Source organism: Callithrix jacchus, chromosome 16 (assembly GCF_049354715.1).
Source record: "Callithrix jacchus isolate 240 chromosome 16, calJac240_pri, whole genome shotgun sequence".
Taxonomy (NCBI): Eukaryota; Metazoa; Chordata; class Mammalia; order Primates; family Cebidae; genus Callithrix; species Callithrix jacchus.
The window spans coordinates 53,505,658-53,522,162 of record NC_133517.1 but is presented as its reverse complement, the minus strand read 5'-3'; the positions used below and the strand labels follow the sequence as shown (position 1 = coordinate 53,522,162).

The 16,505-nt window shown below is 60.1% G+C and overlaps 2 protein-coding genes across 16 annotated transcripts; both read left to right on the top strand.

The window, feature by feature from the left end:
- The first annotated feature begins 32 nt into the window (after positions 1-32).
- MAF1 (MAF1 negative regulator of RNA polymerase III) lies at positions 33-3,729 on the top strand. 5 transcript variants are annotated; one of them, XM_035276483.3, is made up of 8 exons: positions 33-415; positions 1,757-1,882; positions 1,987-2,115; positions 2,193-2,358; positions 2,461-2,582; positions 2,665-2,784; positions 2,946-3,080; positions 3,205-3,729. In XM_035276483.3, the coding sequence occupies exons 2-8, from the start codon at positions 1,800-1,802 to the stop codon at positions 3,224-3,226; spliced, it is 777 nt and encodes a 258-aa protein (XP_035132374.1). In that variant the 5' UTR covers positions 33-415; positions 1,757-1,799; the 3' UTR covers positions 3,227-3,729. The 5 variants fall into 5 exon arrangements, with proteins under 5 accessions (XP_035132374.1, XP_002759192.1, XP_008981274.1 ...); XM_002759146.5 differs by lacking the exon at positions 33-415 and adding an exon at positions 644-1,010; XM_008983026.5 differs by lacking the exon at positions 33-415 and adding an exon at positions 644-1,287.
- An 89-nt stretch (positions 3,730-3,818) lies between these two features.
- WDR97 (WD repeat domain 97) lies at positions 3,819-12,531 on the top strand. 11 transcript variants are annotated; one of them, XM_078352925.1, is made up of 24 exons: positions 3,819-3,993; positions 4,190-4,326; positions 4,445-5,073; positions 5,176-5,297; positions 5,462-5,562; positions 5,749-6,161; positions 6,240-6,382; positions 6,467-6,703; positions 6,775-6,865; positions 7,023-7,155; positions 7,263-7,384; positions 7,588-7,648; positions 7,799-7,948; positions 8,057-8,314; positions 8,614-8,697; positions 9,593-9,721; positions 9,810-10,022; positions 10,118-10,303; positions 10,419-10,616; positions 10,692-10,813; positions 10,887-11,049; positions 11,483-12,006; positions 12,089-12,159; positions 12,238-12,531. In XM_078352925.1, the coding sequence occupies exons 1-24, from the start codon at positions 3,870-3,872 to the stop codon at positions 12,438-12,440; spliced, it is 4,614 nt and encodes a 1,537-aa protein (XP_078209051.1). In that variant the 5' UTR covers positions 3,819-3,869; the 3' UTR covers positions 12,441-12,531. The 11 variants fall into 11 exon arrangements, with proteins under 11 accessions (XP_078209051.1, XP_078209050.1, XP_035132371.1 ...); XM_078352924.1 differs by having other exon boundaries at positions 11,480-12,006; XM_035276480.3 differs by adding an exon at positions 8,394-8,518 and having other exon boundaries at positions 5,462-6,161; positions 8,613-8,697; positions 11,480-12,006.
- The last annotated feature ends 3,974 nt before the right edge of the window (positions 12,532-16,505 follow it).

Sequence of the window (16,505 nt, the reverse complement as noted above, 5' to 3'; positions counted from 1 at the left end):
GCAGGAAACCCGGGCCGCGAGCCTGGGGTTCCGGGCGTGCCCAGAGCGTCGGGCCCGGGACGGAGCTGAGTACTGGACCCTGGCCGAGTCGGCCCCGCTGGCTTTGCCCAGAAATGGACCGGCTGGGCGAGGCCGGCGGTGTGCACGAGGCTGGGGCAGGGCGGCGGAGGCGCTCACATTTAACCTTTGGGGGCGAAGGGTCAGGAGCTGAAGTACCGGCCACAACTGAAGGCGGGCGCGGCCTCTGCGCCCCAGGGGCTCGACGGGCGGAGCTGTGGCCGGCGAGCGACTACCCCAGCGCCTGGCTGCAGCTAGACGCCGCTCCCGGGACCCCCAGTGGGCGGCCACCGTCACCAGCAGCCCGCAGCTCCCACCACGCCCACACGTATCACTAGGTTGGCCCGCTCCTCTCTAGGTACGGTACGGGGTCGACCCCCTCGGGGGCGGAACGAGAGAGACCGCAGCCAATGAGCACCGAGGGTAGGCGGGTTAGTACGGCGAGATGAGTGACAGACAGGCTCCATAACCAGTAGACATAGAAGACAGAACTAAGTGGCGGGTAAGGCCCCCAATGACTATTTGAGCTCTTGATCCAGGAGATGGGGGTGGGCCATTCAGAAGCGCGGGGCCGGGCCTAGCGGACGCTTGTTGTTGTCCGGCCGGGGGAGGCGGAGGTCGCTGGTTCGCTCGCTCGCTCGCTGACTTGCCAGGGCGCTCTGTGTCGGTCGGCGGCAGGTCGGTCGCGAGAGCGGGCTCTGTGCAGGGGGGGCGAGGCTATGTCGCGGTGGCAGCCCGGATGGGCCGTCAGGGCCGGGAGTAACGGGACGTCGCCGCGGAGCTTCTTTCCCCGGATACAGTGCGGCCCGAGCGGAGGCCGCGGCGCCGCCCTCCGATCCTGAGAAGCCCAAGCTGCGCGGAGCCCGCCCCCACCTGCGCACCGGCACCGACGCCGAGCGACCTAGCCAAGCCAGGCCCGGCCTAGTGCGGCCCGATCTAACCCAGCCAGGCAGGTGGGTGTCCGCCCTGCTCCCAGCTCTGTCTCGGGCCGCCGGAACCACAGCCCCCAGCAGGCCTCGCGCGGCGCGCTGCCTCCTGGGACTTGTAGTTCCACCTGGCTCGGCGGGTGCCCGGCCCGGCCGACTCTGCAGCACCCCAGCGGAGTCGAGGGACCGCCCTCCTAGGCGCCCGGAGAAACTAGGCGCTCTTTCAGAGTAGAGTGGAGGAACCTGTAGCTTTCCTCTCCCCTGACCAGAAAGCAGCCAGAACAACGGAAGAGCGTCTGCCCAGGTGACCGCAGGGCCTGGAGTCCCAGGTGTCCTGGTTCCTAACCCGGATGCAGCCTCTTATCCCGGCTGAGGAGCCCAGCCAGCCTGAGTGAGACTGCAGGGTCGTGTCCCGTTGCGGACTCAACAGTTACTCCCATGGTGGCTGGTGCTCTTCTTTCGGGATGGGGATGGAGAATGTTGAGCAACACACTAAGCTAGCAGCCCCTGGGTGAGCAGGGTCCGCGGTAGTCCCAGCCTGGTCCCAGAACTCGCGTGCCATGCAGGGCTGACCTGGAGCCTAGACTTGCCACCCTCAGGTAAAACAGGATCTCATCGCCTCTCCTGCCTGGGCGGTGGGGGGAGCGCCTGATGTGCAGCCTGAACAGGGGTCAGCGTCAGCTTGTTCCCAGTGGCTCCACTTAGTGGGTAGGAAGGCTGCAGGCAGGGCCCCAAGGGGCCGAATACCCATGGTCTGGCCTCTCACTCCCCAGGCAGCACTAGCCCCCCGGAGCACGGAGCTCCCTCCACAAGGACATGAAGCTGTTGGAGAACTCGAGCTTTGAAGCCATCAACTCACAGCTGACTGTGGAGACTGGCGATGCCCACATCATCGGCAGGTGAAGCAGGCTGGGGGGGACTGGCATCTCGGTGGGTCACACTGCCCTGCCCTTGAATGGAAGCTGGGGGAAGAGTGCCTCATGGTCCCCCCTGCATTCCATAGGATTGAGAGCTACTCATGTAAGATGGCAGGAGATGACAAGCACATGTTCAAGCAGTTCTGCCAGGAGGGCCAGCCCCACGTGCTGGAGGCACTCTCTCCACCCCAGACCTCAGGCCTCAGCCCCAGCAGGTGAGCCACGGTGGGGCCCACCTGGGGCTGGGGATTGGGGGAGGTGATGGGCCCAGTTGATTCTCCTTTCTCTGCAGACTCAGCAAAAGCCAAGGTGGAGAAGACGAAGGCCCCCTCAGTGACAAGTGCAGCCGCAAGACCCTCTTCTACCTGATTGCCACACTCAATGAGTCCTTCAGGCCTGACTATGACTTCAGCACAGCCCGCAGCCATGAATTCAGCCGGGAGCCCAGCCTTAGCTGGGTGAGGGTCAGGTGGAGGGAAGGGGCCCACGGCCAGCCCACTGTCCTTCCCCACTTTCAGTAGTCCCTGGGCTCCTGTCAGCCTGACTGTGGCCTGCCCTAGGTGGTGAATGCAGTCAACTGCAGTCTGTTCTCAGCTGTGCGGGAGGACTTCAAGGCCCTGAAACCACAGCTGTGGAACGCGGTGGACGAGGAGATCTGCCTGGCTGAATGTGACATCTACAGGTGGGCTGGCATCTGTGCAGGTGGGCCCCCAGGCATGTGTGGCACTTGGGGCCTCACACATCTGTCACCCTGTACTCCCCAGCTATAACCCAGACTTGGACTCAGACCCCTTCGGGGAGGATGGTAGCCTCTGGTCCTTCAACTACTTCTTCTACAACAAGCGGCTCAAGCGAATTGTCTTCTTTAGCTGCCGCTCCATCAGGTGGGCACCATCCACCTCCTCCCCTAGCTCCCTGTTGGGCCCATACAGCTTCCCCAGCTGTGCCATCTCCACTCGGCTTTGTCCTCCCTGAACACCCTCCCTGGGGCCAGCAGCAGGTCTGGGTAGAGGGTCCTAAAACTGGTTTCCCTGTTTCCCTTCAGTGGCTCCACCTACACATCCTCAGAGGCAGGCAATGAGCTGGACATGGAGCTGGGGGAGGAGGAGGTGGAGGAAGAAAGCAGAAGTGGAGGCAGTGGGGGTGGGGCCGAGGAGACCAGCACCATGGAGGAGGACAGGTGTGTGATGGGGGCTATGACACGGGTCCCTGGAGCCTCCAGTGGGTACAACAGGGCGGGGGCCTTCTCTACTTGGTCTAAGTGGTGGCGCCTGAAGGCCCACTGTGTGCCAACCTCCACCCAGGGTCCCAGTGATCTGTATGTGATGAGGAGGAGCGGAGGTTCCAGCTTCTTCCAGCTTCAACCAATGCCTGGACCTGTCTGCCTGAGAGGCCCCTGGGGCCTCCCCAGCTGCTGGCCAGACCACGGCACTGCCACAGTCCTGGCACTGCCCAAAGCCACACCTGCCTAGCCCTTTGGCTCCAGCCTGTGGATGCCCACTCACCCCCCAGGATCCTGCTGCCCATGCTGTGGCCAGACTCTGCAGCAGGGGACCTGGTGGGAAGAGCAACTGCCCTGCCCACGTGAACTGCCACAAGCAGGACAGCTGGACCACAGAGTTTATTTTTGTATTTCTTCTGGGCCTACACACTCCAGCTCAAAGGGCCTGTGGCCAGAGGCCCCGCAAGCAGGCCCCAGCGGTCACCGGCTCTGGTCTTGGGCCGGCCCCTGGTGCCCACCTGTACCCCCACCTTGCCCATTTGGCCGCGTGCACTGAGTGTCACTTTGCTGCAGCTCATTCCTTTACAATAAAAGTTTCTGTGACTTAGTGTGGGCTTGGTTACGACGTGGGGGCGGGGCCTGCGATGTGGGTGTGGCCGGCTGCATCTGGTATCCTAGCAACGGCCGCCGCGGGCCGTGACCGCTACGTCCTGGGAGCTGTTGGGCTCTGGGTCCGCAGTTGCTGAAATGGAGTCAGAGGTGTGGGAGGCAAGCAACTTCTCAGAAGGCCACAGCCTAGTTCTGGATTCAGACCTGTATGATGCGGACGGCTGTGATGTCCCAGACCCCGGGCTGCTCACGGAAAATAACGGTTAGGGGGCCGGGCCTCACCCCACAGGTATCCTGCTAGGAAGTGGGTCTCAGTCGGACTTGGGTTCCATCCCCTGGAACGAAAGTCCCCTGGGCAGTGCCCAGCAGGGCTGAGCCCCTGGAGGAGAGCTCCCTATAACCTTCAGGAAATGGGACCCGAGGCTGCAGGTGGCAGAACTTCCAACTCTCACCCGTAGAGTTGACTTTCACGGAGCCGCCGCAGGTGCTGCCATTTGTGACCAGCAGCCGGCGGCGGCCAAGCCTGACTCCACGCCCCCGTGCCCGCCAGCTGTGGCTGCTCTTGCGCAGCAGCCTCCACGAGGTTGTGGAAAAGGTGCGGTGCACCCCTCCTGTGCCTCCAGGCGTTTCTGGATCTGGCCCTTCCCCTGAGGGTCCCCTAGGCCAGAGCAGTCCCAACCATTGACTGCGGGGCCGCCCACCCCGGCCCACAGGAGAAGAGAGCCGAGCTGCGCGTGGCGCGTTTGACACATGGGCTGGAGCCACTGCGCCGCCTGGAGGTGGCAGCCGGGCTCCGCTCCGTGGCGCAGGACCCTGAAGGCGGACGCTTTGTAGTGCTGGACGGCGCGGGCCGCCTGCACCTGCACAAGGAAGATGGCTGGGCACAGGAGACGCTGCCGGCGCCCATCGGGCTTACAGGGCTGGTGACGGTGCTGGGCCCGTTGGGCTCCGTGGGCCGTTTTGTAGGTTGGGGCCCCGCAGGGCTGGCCATTCTGAGACCCAACTTCAGCCTGCTGTGGCTGAGCGAGCAGGGGGTGGGCAGGGCGCGGGGTTGGGCGCCCTCCTGCTGTCTGCCAGTGCCTGACCTCAGGCTGCTGCTTGTGGCGGAGATGGACAGCAGCCTGGCGCTCTGGCAGTTCCGCTCAGGTGGTCGCCGCTTGGTGCTGCGAGGGGCACCACTGCATCCGCCCCTGAGCCCAACTGCCAGGCTCATGCGTCTGGCTGTGGGGCCGACTCCTCCCCACAACGTTCTGCGCTGCTTCGCGGCCTATGGCTCGGCCATACTCACTTTCGATCTGCATGCCTGGGCTCTTGTAGATGTGCGCCGGGATTTGCACAAAACGTGAGTGGGTCCCCCTGGGGAGGGTCAGGCATGTAGGGGCCACACCGCTCACGCCCAAGGCGGCGTTAAATCCGTTGGGCTTCTCCCATTCCCCATCTATAGCACCATCTCGGACCTGGCTTACTGCGAGGAGGTATTGGCAATGGTGACAGCTTCGCGGGACAGCACCGTGAAGGTGTGGGAAGCTGACTGGCAGATCCGGATGGTGTTCGTGGGCCACGCAGGTGCTCCGAGTTTTCTACACCCCGAGCCTCGGTCCTTTGCCTCCAGCATCTCTAGGCTGCCCAGCATCTCGGCAGCCCTGGCTAGACCTCGCTGTGCTAACTGTGACACTGGCTGAAGGCTCCCCTGCCTTCAATCACCTGAGTGACTTGCACCCCTCCCGCAGGCCCGGTGACGGCTGTGGCTGTGCTTCTGAACACGACCCTGGTGTTGTCGGCCTCGGAGGATGGAACGCTGCGCACCTGGGACTTGCAGGCGGCGGCGCAGGTGGGCGAGGTAGCGCTGGGCTACTGGGGCCAGGACAAGCTGTCCCGGCACGTGAGCCGTCTGCTGGCCCCAGTGCGCCCTGGCTGGCCAGTGCTGTCTCTGTGCGCCAGCAGCGTGCAGCTGTGGCACGTGCGAGAGCTCTATTCGCTGTTAGCTCAACTGCCCGCCAAGGTGCTCCACTTGCAGGTGGCGCCCGCGCTGTCGGCACCCGCACAGCCATCGCTGCCTACGCGCATAGTGTGCGCCTGCACCGACGGCTCGGTCTACCTCCTGTCGGCTGCCACCGGACACATAGTAAGCGCACTGCTGCTGGAACCGGAGGACTGTGCGGCCGCCGTGGCCTATTGCCTGCCGCGTGAGGTGCTGTGGCTGCTGACCAAGGCCGGGCACCTGGTCCGCGCCAACGCGGCACGCTGCCCCATGTCTGTGCTCCACCGCTTGTGCCCGCCGCCGCCCCCTGCGCCGCAGCCTTGCTGTCTGCACCTGTACAGCCACCTCAGGGACCTCGGAGGCGCCTTCTCCTCCTGGGAGGTTGTGCGCCAGCACCTGAAGGATTTGCGCCACAGCGCTGTGGCTGCCGCCTGGAAGAATAAGAACCGGTGGGTGCGGGAGCAAGCAAGGGCCTCGCAGGTGGAAGGGGCACGGGGCCCGCGCCAACAAGCTCTTCCCACCCGCAGGTATCTGCCCGTGGTGGGGCACACGGACGGCACACTGTCGGTGCTGGAGTGGCTCTCATTGAAGACTTTCTTCCAAACGGAGGCGCACAGCCCGGGCCCCGTCACCGCCATCGCATCTACGTGGAACAGCATCGTGTCCTCGGGTGAGTAGCTCCCCTGCCCTGCGGCCAGGCCGCCACAGGGCCCCTGCCCTCCACCAAGGCCCAGCCAGGCTTCGCCCCCTGCAGGTGGGGACCTGACGGTAAAGATGTGGCGCGTTTTTCCCTACGCGGAGGAGAGCCTGAGCCTGCTGCGCACCTTCTCCTGCTGCTACCCAGCCGTGGCGCTCTGTGCGCTAGGCAGACGCATCACCGTGGGCTTCGAGGACCCAGACAGCGCTACCTACGGCCTGGTGCAGTTCGGCCTGGGTGACAGCCTGCGATTAGACCACCGACCCCAGGACGACCCCACGGACCACATCACCGGTGAGGGGGCAGTGCGGGTGAAGCGCAGCCACCGCACTGCTCCGATTCCTGACCCTGAGCCCTGCCCCCAGGCCTGTGCTGCTGCCCAAGGCTCAAGCTGTATGCGTGCTCCAGCCTGGACTGCACCGTTCGCATCTGGACCGCTGAGAACAGCCTCCTGCGGTGGGCTGGGGCCTGGCGAGGGCTGGGCTCTCCTACCTCTGCCCCACACCAGAACCCAATGGCTAGATGGGGTGGAAAAAGGCCTTGTCCCTACTGAGCCTCAGTTGCCCATCCTGGGAAGCAGGGGCTGGACTCTGGTCCCTGGGTGCCCCTCCAGGCTCTTGCAGCTGAATGGTGCTCCTCAGGCCCTGGCTTTCCGCAGCAGCAATGGAGACCTGGTACTGGCACTGGGCTCCCGCCTCTGCCTGGTGTCCCATAGGCTCTACCTGCCTACATCCTACCTGATTGAGGTGTGTGGTGAGAACAGAGTGGGCATGGTTGCCTCCCCACCTCTGCTCACCTTGGGGTCAGACTCGGGTTTCCCCAGCCAGGGATATAGGTTCCTTCTCCTATTCAGAAGATGTGCTGGAAGGCCCCGGACGTAGTGGACGACCCTCCCCTGCCACTAACGAGCCAGGAGTCACTGACCTCCACCCAGCTGCAAAGGCTCACCAACCTCTATGGATCAGCCAGTCTCAGGTCCTATGCAGGCCTGCTCAGCCCTCCTGGAGGCCCCCCTTTCCTACCCTGGGTGGGAGCGTGGCTGTATGGGCCCCTGTGGAGTTGATGCAAGCCCACCTGAGCCCTGGCACCCCCATTTGGGGTTGGTCCTTGTCCCAGGCTCTGCCCCAGTCCACTGGCATGCCACCCAGCACCCCACCTGTGCCTGTCCTTGTCTGCAGTGAGACCTTGTCTCTCATCCATCGTTGGAAGGCAACATCTCTGCGCCCGGTGCTGAAGGAGGTGGGGTGGGTCTTCCTTAGCCCGCCCTGCCCTGGTTCAGGCCCCAGCCCTCAGCCCTGGGGCAGGCCTGGGATCCCCGTGGTTGCCTGGGAAGCCCATGGCAAGGCTCAAGGAGGAGCAGGCTGACCCCTGAACCCTACCTTGCCTCAGGACTTGGATGACCTAGTGGCCCGGGACCAAGACCTTCAGCAGTTGAGACTGGGGCTGGTGGTCCCAGCAGCCCGGCCCCCACCCTCCTGGCAGCAGTGCCAGGAAGCCTTTGACAATTACCTACGTCTGATCTACGGCTCTGGCCTGCTGGTGGGTGTGGGGCCTCCCCTAACCCAGCCCTGACCCCGGCCCCTCCTCTCCACCCACCCCTCCTACCCAGTCTCTGACACTGTCCATCTGCTCCCACCCCCCTCCCAGGGCATGCAGTTCAGAAGGGAGTCCCAGCAGTGGAGCACCGGGACCCTCACAGTGGAGAGAGAGACCTGGGATATGTGTGCCCTACCCCAAGCTGCCCCCTGTCTTGGGCAGGCTGAGGTCAGCACTGCAGTCCAAACAGTGCCAACAGCCCTGTCCCCACAGGACCTGAGGGCCCTGTGCCAGCACTTCTCCCGGCCTCCCCAAGTCACAGTGCCTATCCTACCCACCCACCAGAGGGTGCACAGCAAGGCATCCCAGGTGAGACTTCCCACCCTCCCAAATGCCTGCTGTGCCCCCATGGCCCCTCTGTCTCCCTGTGACTCCTCCTGTGCCCCAGCTTCTGGCCCACTCCTCACTCAACCACTACTTGGGCCTCAGTCTGGAGCTGCAGCTGCAAGTGGAGTGGCTCCAAGGGAGGACGACCATGGCCCTGGACCTGCCATCCTCTCACGTGCAGTGCAGGGAGAGGGACCCAGGCAGTTGGGGTACCATCTACTGAGGGACAGAGCTGCAGGGGCACTGGGCTGTGCTGTTCTGAGCCCCTGTTCCATCCCCAGATCCCACTGTTGCCAAAGAGACGTCCCCAGGAATCGCTCTCTAACCTCAGGGGCTTCTTTCCTGCCACCGTGCAGCCCCACAAGGTGAGACCCCCACCCCGCTCCTGGAGAGCCGCTTCTCTCTCTGGGGTCACTGTTGTGCCTGCCATCTCCCCTTTGCTGCAAACCTTTGTGTCCAAATCTGACCCAAGGGCAATGCTCACCTACAGTCAGAGGGCCCGGCTGCAGTCTCCCGCTTACCGCCCACGCCTCGCCCTTCACCCTCTGTCTACCCCTGTTCTGGTACAGCTGTGTTTGTGGCCACAGGCTCCTTGCTGCTCTGGGAGCTGACATCAGGCAAAGCCAGGCCCCCTGGCCAGTTATGCCTGCACACCCCTATCCCAGAGGTGCTGGAAGGGCAGGTCCCCTGGGGACTTTTCCTGGAAGATCAGAGTTCCTGCCCTTTAGGGGAACAAAGCCAAGGGAACCTGGCCCTTCAGAATCCACTCTCTTTCCGCCCTCACCTACAGCAGGTGCCCAGGCAGGCCTCAGCCCCTCCCCCAGCATATGCCTGGCAGCGTCACCTGCCCAGGTGCGTTATTGACTCTTTGGACCTGGGCACCACCATCACGCTCTCTGTTGCCCTCTCTCCAAGCTGCTTCCTTCCTTCCTGGTCCCTGTGCTGCTTTTAGACTTTGTTGTCCCAGGGCTGGCACCAAGTCCCGTGAGGAGATTGTGGGGTGTCGGAGCCCCTAGAAGCCAGCACTTCCCCAGGTTTCCCTTCTTGTTTGTCACAGCTGATGCTCACTGAGGACCCCACCCCTGCTACCTCAGGGTTCTCCTGCCATCTGTTCTCCAGGGGCTGCCAGCTCTTAGAGGCCTGGCAGACAGAGCTGGACTGGTGGCTGAAGGGCTCAGAGAGGTGATATGGGTGACCACGGGTGGTGTCCAGACTGGGGGAATCCAGGTTCTCAGTATTCCCTGCTGTGCCCACCTCTAGTACTACCCGAGGCCCATCTGCTTCCCCGGCTGCGTGCCCAACTCTGTGGTGCTGCAGCAGATGTGGCTGCCTGCGGAGGTCAGCGGCCTCAGATCCCTGACTCAGCTCGCCTCCCAGAGAAAGCTCAAGGCAAGGGGTAGGGCTGGGGGCTTTACTGGCAGGTGAGGGCTCTGCTGTCCTTGCAGCCCATCAGACACCACCTTTTGCCCCTCTGCAGTCAGGAGCAAGCCAGGATGACCTGTGGCTGTGGCGCCCCAGGCCGTCCCAAGCCCAGTGGCAGAGGAAGCTGCTCCAGTGGCTGGGGGATAAGCCTAGGGAGGAGGAGGAGAAAGAGGAGGAAGAGGAGGAGAAGGAGGAGCTGGACTGGGCCTTGGATTCCCTGAGCCTGCACTCCAACCAGCAGCTGAATTCCTGGGAACTAGAGGATCAGGTAGAAGCTCAGACAGGGGCCCCAGGCCACCATGGGAGCTGGGCTTACACTGAGACCCAGAAAAGTGGAGCCTGCAGCTGCTGCCACTCCCCTAGAGCTCTGTGCACTGGACCCTGGAGCCCCGGTGGCGCACCTGTGAGGCTGCCAGAACCCACCTTCATCCCTGGCACCATCATGGGCATGTGCTCTTCGATGAGCATTATGGGCATCTGCCCAAATTTCTGCGTTTCTTCATCTACCAGACCTGGTTCAAAAAGTTATTCCCCATCTTCAGCCTGCAGGTTCGAGGGAACTGGGGATGCCTGAGAAGCGTGGGTTAGGGTGAGGGACAGGGGAGAAGGGAGGGGCTGGCTTGGGTGTGACATGGGAGCAGGGCCTCAGCATGCTGCCCTGCAGGTGTATCCGGAGGCGGGCACAGTGGAGGGCCTGGCCTCGATGTTGGTGGCCCTGCTGAAGGAGACCATGTGGGTGGACCGTGTACACATCCTCCAGGTGCTCCTGAGACTGCTGCCCGACATGAGCAGCGATCTCCACGGCCAGCTGCAGGGCCTGCTCATACACTTGCTCAACCTGGACCAGCCCCCCAGCCTCCAGGTGTGCCCCTCAAGCTGCCCCAGTCTCCCTCTCCGCCCACTTGCCCTCACCAACCACGTCCCCTGCCGGCCTCAGGACCAGACGCAGAAGACGTTCGTGATGCTGGCGCTGCAACTGCTCCTGGCCTGCTCCCTGGAGTCCCAGGACGTGGTGCTGGAGCTCATGTCCTACTTCCTCTACTCCCCGGTGCACTGCCGGTGAGTCACGCTCCTGCCCGGACCACCCCACAGCTGGGAAGGCCTCTGGACAATCCACATGCACCTGTCCCAGGCCAGAGCTCAAGAAGCTGCTGCATGGGCTGGGCCTTCAGGACCCGGAAGGCTTCCTGTTCGAGGAGATGATGACCTGGGCCCAGGACCCCAGCCTGGACTCCAAGGCCGCCCTGCGCACTCGCTGCTGCCAGAAACTGGAGGACATGATCCAGCAGCTTCAGGTTGGGCCAGCAGGGCCCAAGTGGGCCTTGGGAAGCCTGTTCCCTTCTCTGGCTTTCCCCAAGTCCATCCTGGGGGTAGAACCAGCTGAGGCCATGGGCTCCTCGCCTTGCCCAGTCCTGGGCCTCCAGCTTCCCTGCCCTAAGCATCTCTGGGGATTTCCCTGTGCAGGTGGAAGTCAACAGAGGGTGTGTGGTTTGAGCCGGGGACAGCTCTGGGACCTCCTTGTTGAGGGAGAGGCAGCCCCTGCCTTGGGCTGAGGGCCGGGTAGAAGGGAGTTTCTGTGGCCACGTAGGTGCTCAAAGAGCCAGGGTGCTTGGCCGTGGGTCACCTCCCAGACAGATGGAAAGCTCACAGCCGCTGTCTGCAGCCAAGTTGCTGGTGGCACTGCCCAAGGTCTCCGAGACCTCAGTGCTTTCCTCTCCTCCCAAGGAGACCCCATCGCAGGCTTCAGTGGTCTCTGGGGCACCCAGGCGTGCTTCTGTGACACCCTTGGGCACCTCCTGGTCACCCTCAAGCATCTCCAGGAGGCTCTCAGAGGTCTCAGAGGTGCCCTTGGTGGTGGTTTCACCTGTGGAGCTGCACTCGTTAGCCCCAGAGCTCCAGGCCAATCGGACGCTGGCATCGGTGCACAGCTGGGGGACCCGCCGCATGCTCTCGGAGATGCTGCAGAGCTTCTGCCCAAAGTCCAAGGCATACCTGCGCCCTGCTGGACCTGCTGAGCTGCCTGGAGAGCCACTGCCTCTGGAGGAGACTGACTGGTCGCACTCGCAGCTGCTGGACTTGGGTGCCATTGATGCGCTCAACTACTTCTGCGAGCAACTGCGGGTGCAGCCGTGGAGTGCCATCCGGAAAGAGGCAGCACACTTGTACCCGCCAGGGCTGGACTCAGTGGTGGCGGCACCCAATACGGTGGTGGTGGTGCCTGACACGGTGGTGCCACCACCCCAGGAGCACTGGTGCGTGGGGCCTGCACTGGCGGGGCCTGCGTGGGGCAGCCAAGCAGGGCTGGGACAGCTGAACCTACCTCTTCACCTCCAGGTACCACCCTATCCTCCGGCTGCAGGAAGCCAAGGAGCAGAGGTCTGCGAGGTCCACTATAGGACTGAGGGGTGAGTGGGGACATGGGGGAGATTGGGCCACCACCGCACCCCAGCCCCTCGGCCTCACAAGCCTCTGCCCACCCCCAGGCCCGATGCCATCCCGGCTCTGTGCCAGCCGCACCCTGGACGGCCCCATCCGGATGCTGAAGCTGCCACTGCCGCGTGTGGAGCTGCAGCCTTTTTCCCCTGACTGGCCCACGCCTGCCCGCCCGCTGCCCCCGAGGCTCCTGCAGCCTGCCCTGCAGCGCTACTTTCTGCCAGAAAATGCAGACCCTGACACCTACAGCTGACCAGGCTGGTGGCCTCAGCCCACCTGGCTCTGGGGCCTGCCATTGGCATTTGGCCAAGACCTGTGTCTGGAATAAAGCCCAGAGTCTTCTGCGTGATGCTGCCTCCTTTGGAGGGCCCTGGGGCACGCGGGGAGGGCGGGCATGTGGCCTGAGCCCACAGTGGCAGTGGAAGGCAGGAGCTGCAGGCCTGGCGGAGGGGGTCAGCCTGGGCACCAGCATTTCCAGAGGGGTGGCTGGCCTAGGGCAGAAGAGACCCATAGCAGTCACTGAGCAGATGTTTTCTGCTCAAGTACTAGGTGTTGAGATGCAGGCTGACCTTAGAGAGTGTGTCCTGAGCCAGCCCACAGCCTGGTGTGGAGGGGAGGCCGGGAAGGCCTGGGCGGCCACAGGAGAAGCCTTCCAGGTTGATGCAGGTGAGACCAGGAGTTTGCAGACCTTGCTTTTCTGTTACTTTTATTCTGGAAAACAGAAGAATTGACCAAGACACTAGGAGCTTTTATCTGAGCAGCAATGAAGGGGATCCTCTGACCCCTTTAGCCTAAAAGTCCCTGGGGAACCAGCTTGGTCCCCGAGGGCTCAGCCTCTGGGCCAGGCTCCTCTGCACCATGTGGCTGGCAGGGCATAAAACCTGAGAACAGAGGTGTTGCGGTAGCTCTGGGGAAAATCCCTGGCTTTTACACCCGTCTTCTGTGTTGTCTGAGCAATGATTTCTCTCCTGTATTTCTAGCCTCTGACTTTACCAGTTTCTTCTCAACGGCTCTGTGGTTAGAATTGCTCTTCCATGCCTTCCCTGTCACCCTAATCTGTGCAGTGGGCCTTATGGGGCCAGTAAGTGGTAGCTCTTTCCCAGGCTAGTGCTTGAAATAGTGGTGCCACCATCCCAAGAGCACTGGTGTGTGGGGCCACGTAGGATGGCCAAGGTGCTGGGCCAGACCCGCCTCTTCACCTCCAAGCACTATGCCATCCTCCCACCGCAGGAGGCCAAGGTTCACAGGTTTGCGATGAGGACTTGACATGTTTTAATCAAAGATAAGTAAACCTGGATGCCTTGATCAGTGTCCAACAATGTCAAGGCCCCACTTTGGGCTCAAGCCTGCTGGGACAGTCCTGCAGCTGCTAGGTCACAGAATGACCAAGGCCCTCTGATTTTTGGTCAGGACACAGAAAAATACCAGGGTGGGCAGAAGGATACTGGGGGACCCCACATGACCTATAATCAGACAAGGTAGGTCATAATAGCTCTTTTTTTTTTTTTTTTAAGATGGGGTCTCGGCCATGCACAGTGGCTCACGCCTGTAATCTCAGCACTTTGGGAGGCTGAGGCAGGTGGATCACCTGAGCTCAGGAGTTCAAGACCAGCCTGGCCAACATGGTGAAACCCTGTCTTTATAAAATAAAATTAAATTAAAATTAAAAAGCTAGTGTCTTACTCTGTTGCCCAGGTTGGAGTGCAATGGCACAATCTCGGCTCACTGCAACCTCCACCTCCCAGGTTCAAGCAATTCTCCTGCCTCAGCCTCCTGAGTAGCCGGGACTACAGGCACACACCACCACACCTGGGTAATTTTTGTATTTTTGGTAGAGATGGGGTTTCACCATGTTGGCCAGGCTGGTCTGGAACTCCTGACCTCAGGTGATCCACCCACCTTGGCCTCCCAAAGTGTTGGGATTACAGGTGTGAGCCACCATGCCTGGCCTTATGGCTATCTCTAAAACAACCAAGGCAGGGGAAAAGTCCTGCCTTGGGGAGGAAACGTAGGACAGGAGAAGAGATTATAGGTGTGAGCCACCACGCCCAGTGAAACCCCATCTCTACTCAAAATACAAAAATTAGCTGGGCGTGGTGGGAGGCACCTGTAATTCCAGCTACTCAGGAGACTGAGGCAGGAAAATTGCTTGAACCTGGGAGGCGGAGGTTGCAGTGAGCCAAGATCGCACCACTGCACTCCAGCCTGGACAACAAAGCAAGACTGAAAAAAAAAAAACTATCAATTATAACAGCTTTTTTTTTTTTTTAATGAGACAGGGTCTCAGTCTGTTTCCCAGGCTGGAGTACAGTGGTGCAGTCACGTCTCATTGCATCCTTTACTTCCTTGGGCTCACATGGTCCTCCCACCTCAGCCTCCAAAGCAACTGGGACCCCAGGCATGCACCACTGTGCCCAGCTAATTTTTATATTTTTTGTAGAGACAGAGTTTCATCATGTTCTGCAGCCTGGTCTGGAATTCCCAGGCTCAAGCGATCCTCCTACCTCAGCCTCCCACTGTGCTGGGATTGTAGGCCTGAGCCACTGCACCTAGCCTGGCAACTACTCCTGTGATGGGACACAGGATGAGTACGGAATCTCTTATGAATAGTTTATTTACTGTAAAGACACTATAACCACAATACTGTTGATATAGAAATGGACAAACAGGCCGGGCGTGGTGGCTCACTCCTGTAATCCCAGCACTTTGGGAGGCCCAAGCGGGCAGATCACCTGAGGTCAGGAGTTTGAGACCAGCTTGGCCAACATGGTGAAACCTTGTCTCTACTAAAAGTACACAAAAATTTAGCCGGGCAGGGTGGTAGTCCCTTTAGTCCCGGCTACTCGGGAAGCAGAGGCAGGAAAATTGCTTGAACCTGGGAGGCAGAGGTTGTGGTGAGCCAGGACCTTGCCATTGCCCTCCAGCTTGGGCGACAAGAGTGAAACTCCATCTAAAATTTTTAAAAAAATGGACACACAGCAGTAGTACAGAATAGACAATCCAGAGATACAACCATTTATATCTGACACTTAACACGCTTACAATCAGGCATTGCAAGGGGAAGAGAGGGTTGACATAATAAGCGGTGCTGGCATAAGAGGCTGCCTGTGCAATGGGCATAGCTGAATGGGTAAGTGCATGCAGGCTGAGGAGGTTGAGTCTTTGCGTTCAGATCCCAGACCCTCTCTACCTTTTAGCTCCGTGAACTTCAGCAAGCTACCTAAGTTCTCTAAGACTCAGTTCCCCCATGTCTGAGAGTGGAATGATAATGCGAAGATACTTCACAAGGCTGTTGTGAGAATGAAGCGATTTTTTTTTTTTTTGAGACAGAGTCTCGCTTTGCCTGCCACCCAGGCTGAACTGCCTCAGCTGGCTGCAACCTCCACCTCCTGGATTTAAGTGATTCTCGTGCCTCAGCTTCCTGAGTAGCTGGGATTTCAGGCACCCACCACCATGCCTGGCTAATTTTTGTATTTTTAGTAGAGAAGGGGTTTCACCATGTTGACCAGGGTGGTCTCCAACTTCTGACTTCAAGTGATCTGCCCACCTCCACCTCCCAAAGTGCTGAAATTATAGGCATGAGCCACTGTGCCCAACCTGGATTTTTTTTTTAATGTGGCAAAAGACACTGTAAAATCTAAGACCAAACTCAAAATTATTACATATTTAAATAGAAAATGTAAAACTATAAGCATTTTGGAAGAAAATATTAAAAATCTTCTGGACCATCACTCCTGTAGTCCCAGAACTTTGGGAGGCCAAAGCGGGTCAATCACCTGAGGTCAGAAGTTCAAGACTAGCCTGGCCAACATGGCAAAATCTCATTTCTACGAAAACAAAATGAGCCTGGGAGGCCGAGGCTGCCATGAGCCATGCTCTTGCCACTGCACTCCAGCCTGGGTGACAAAGTTAGACTCTGTCTCTAAAATAAAATAAGAAGAGAGTAAAAATCTTCTGGACCTAGAGATTGAACGAGTTATTAGGCATGACACCGAAAGCACCATTTATAAAAGAAGAAAGTCAGTAAACTGGATTTCATCAAATTTACAAACTTTTGTTCTGTGAAAGACCTTGTTAAGAGGATGAAAAGATAAGCTACAGACGGGCAGAAAATGTTTGCAAACTATCCATCTGAAAAGGGATGAACATCCAGAATATACAAGGAACTCGAACATCTCAACAACCACAAAAAATCCGATTTAAGCATGTTATACAAATGAGCTGAATGACACTTCTTAAAAGAAGACATACAAACGGCCAACGAATACATGGAAACAATGCTCAACATCACTAATCATCAGGAAAACGTAAACCAAAA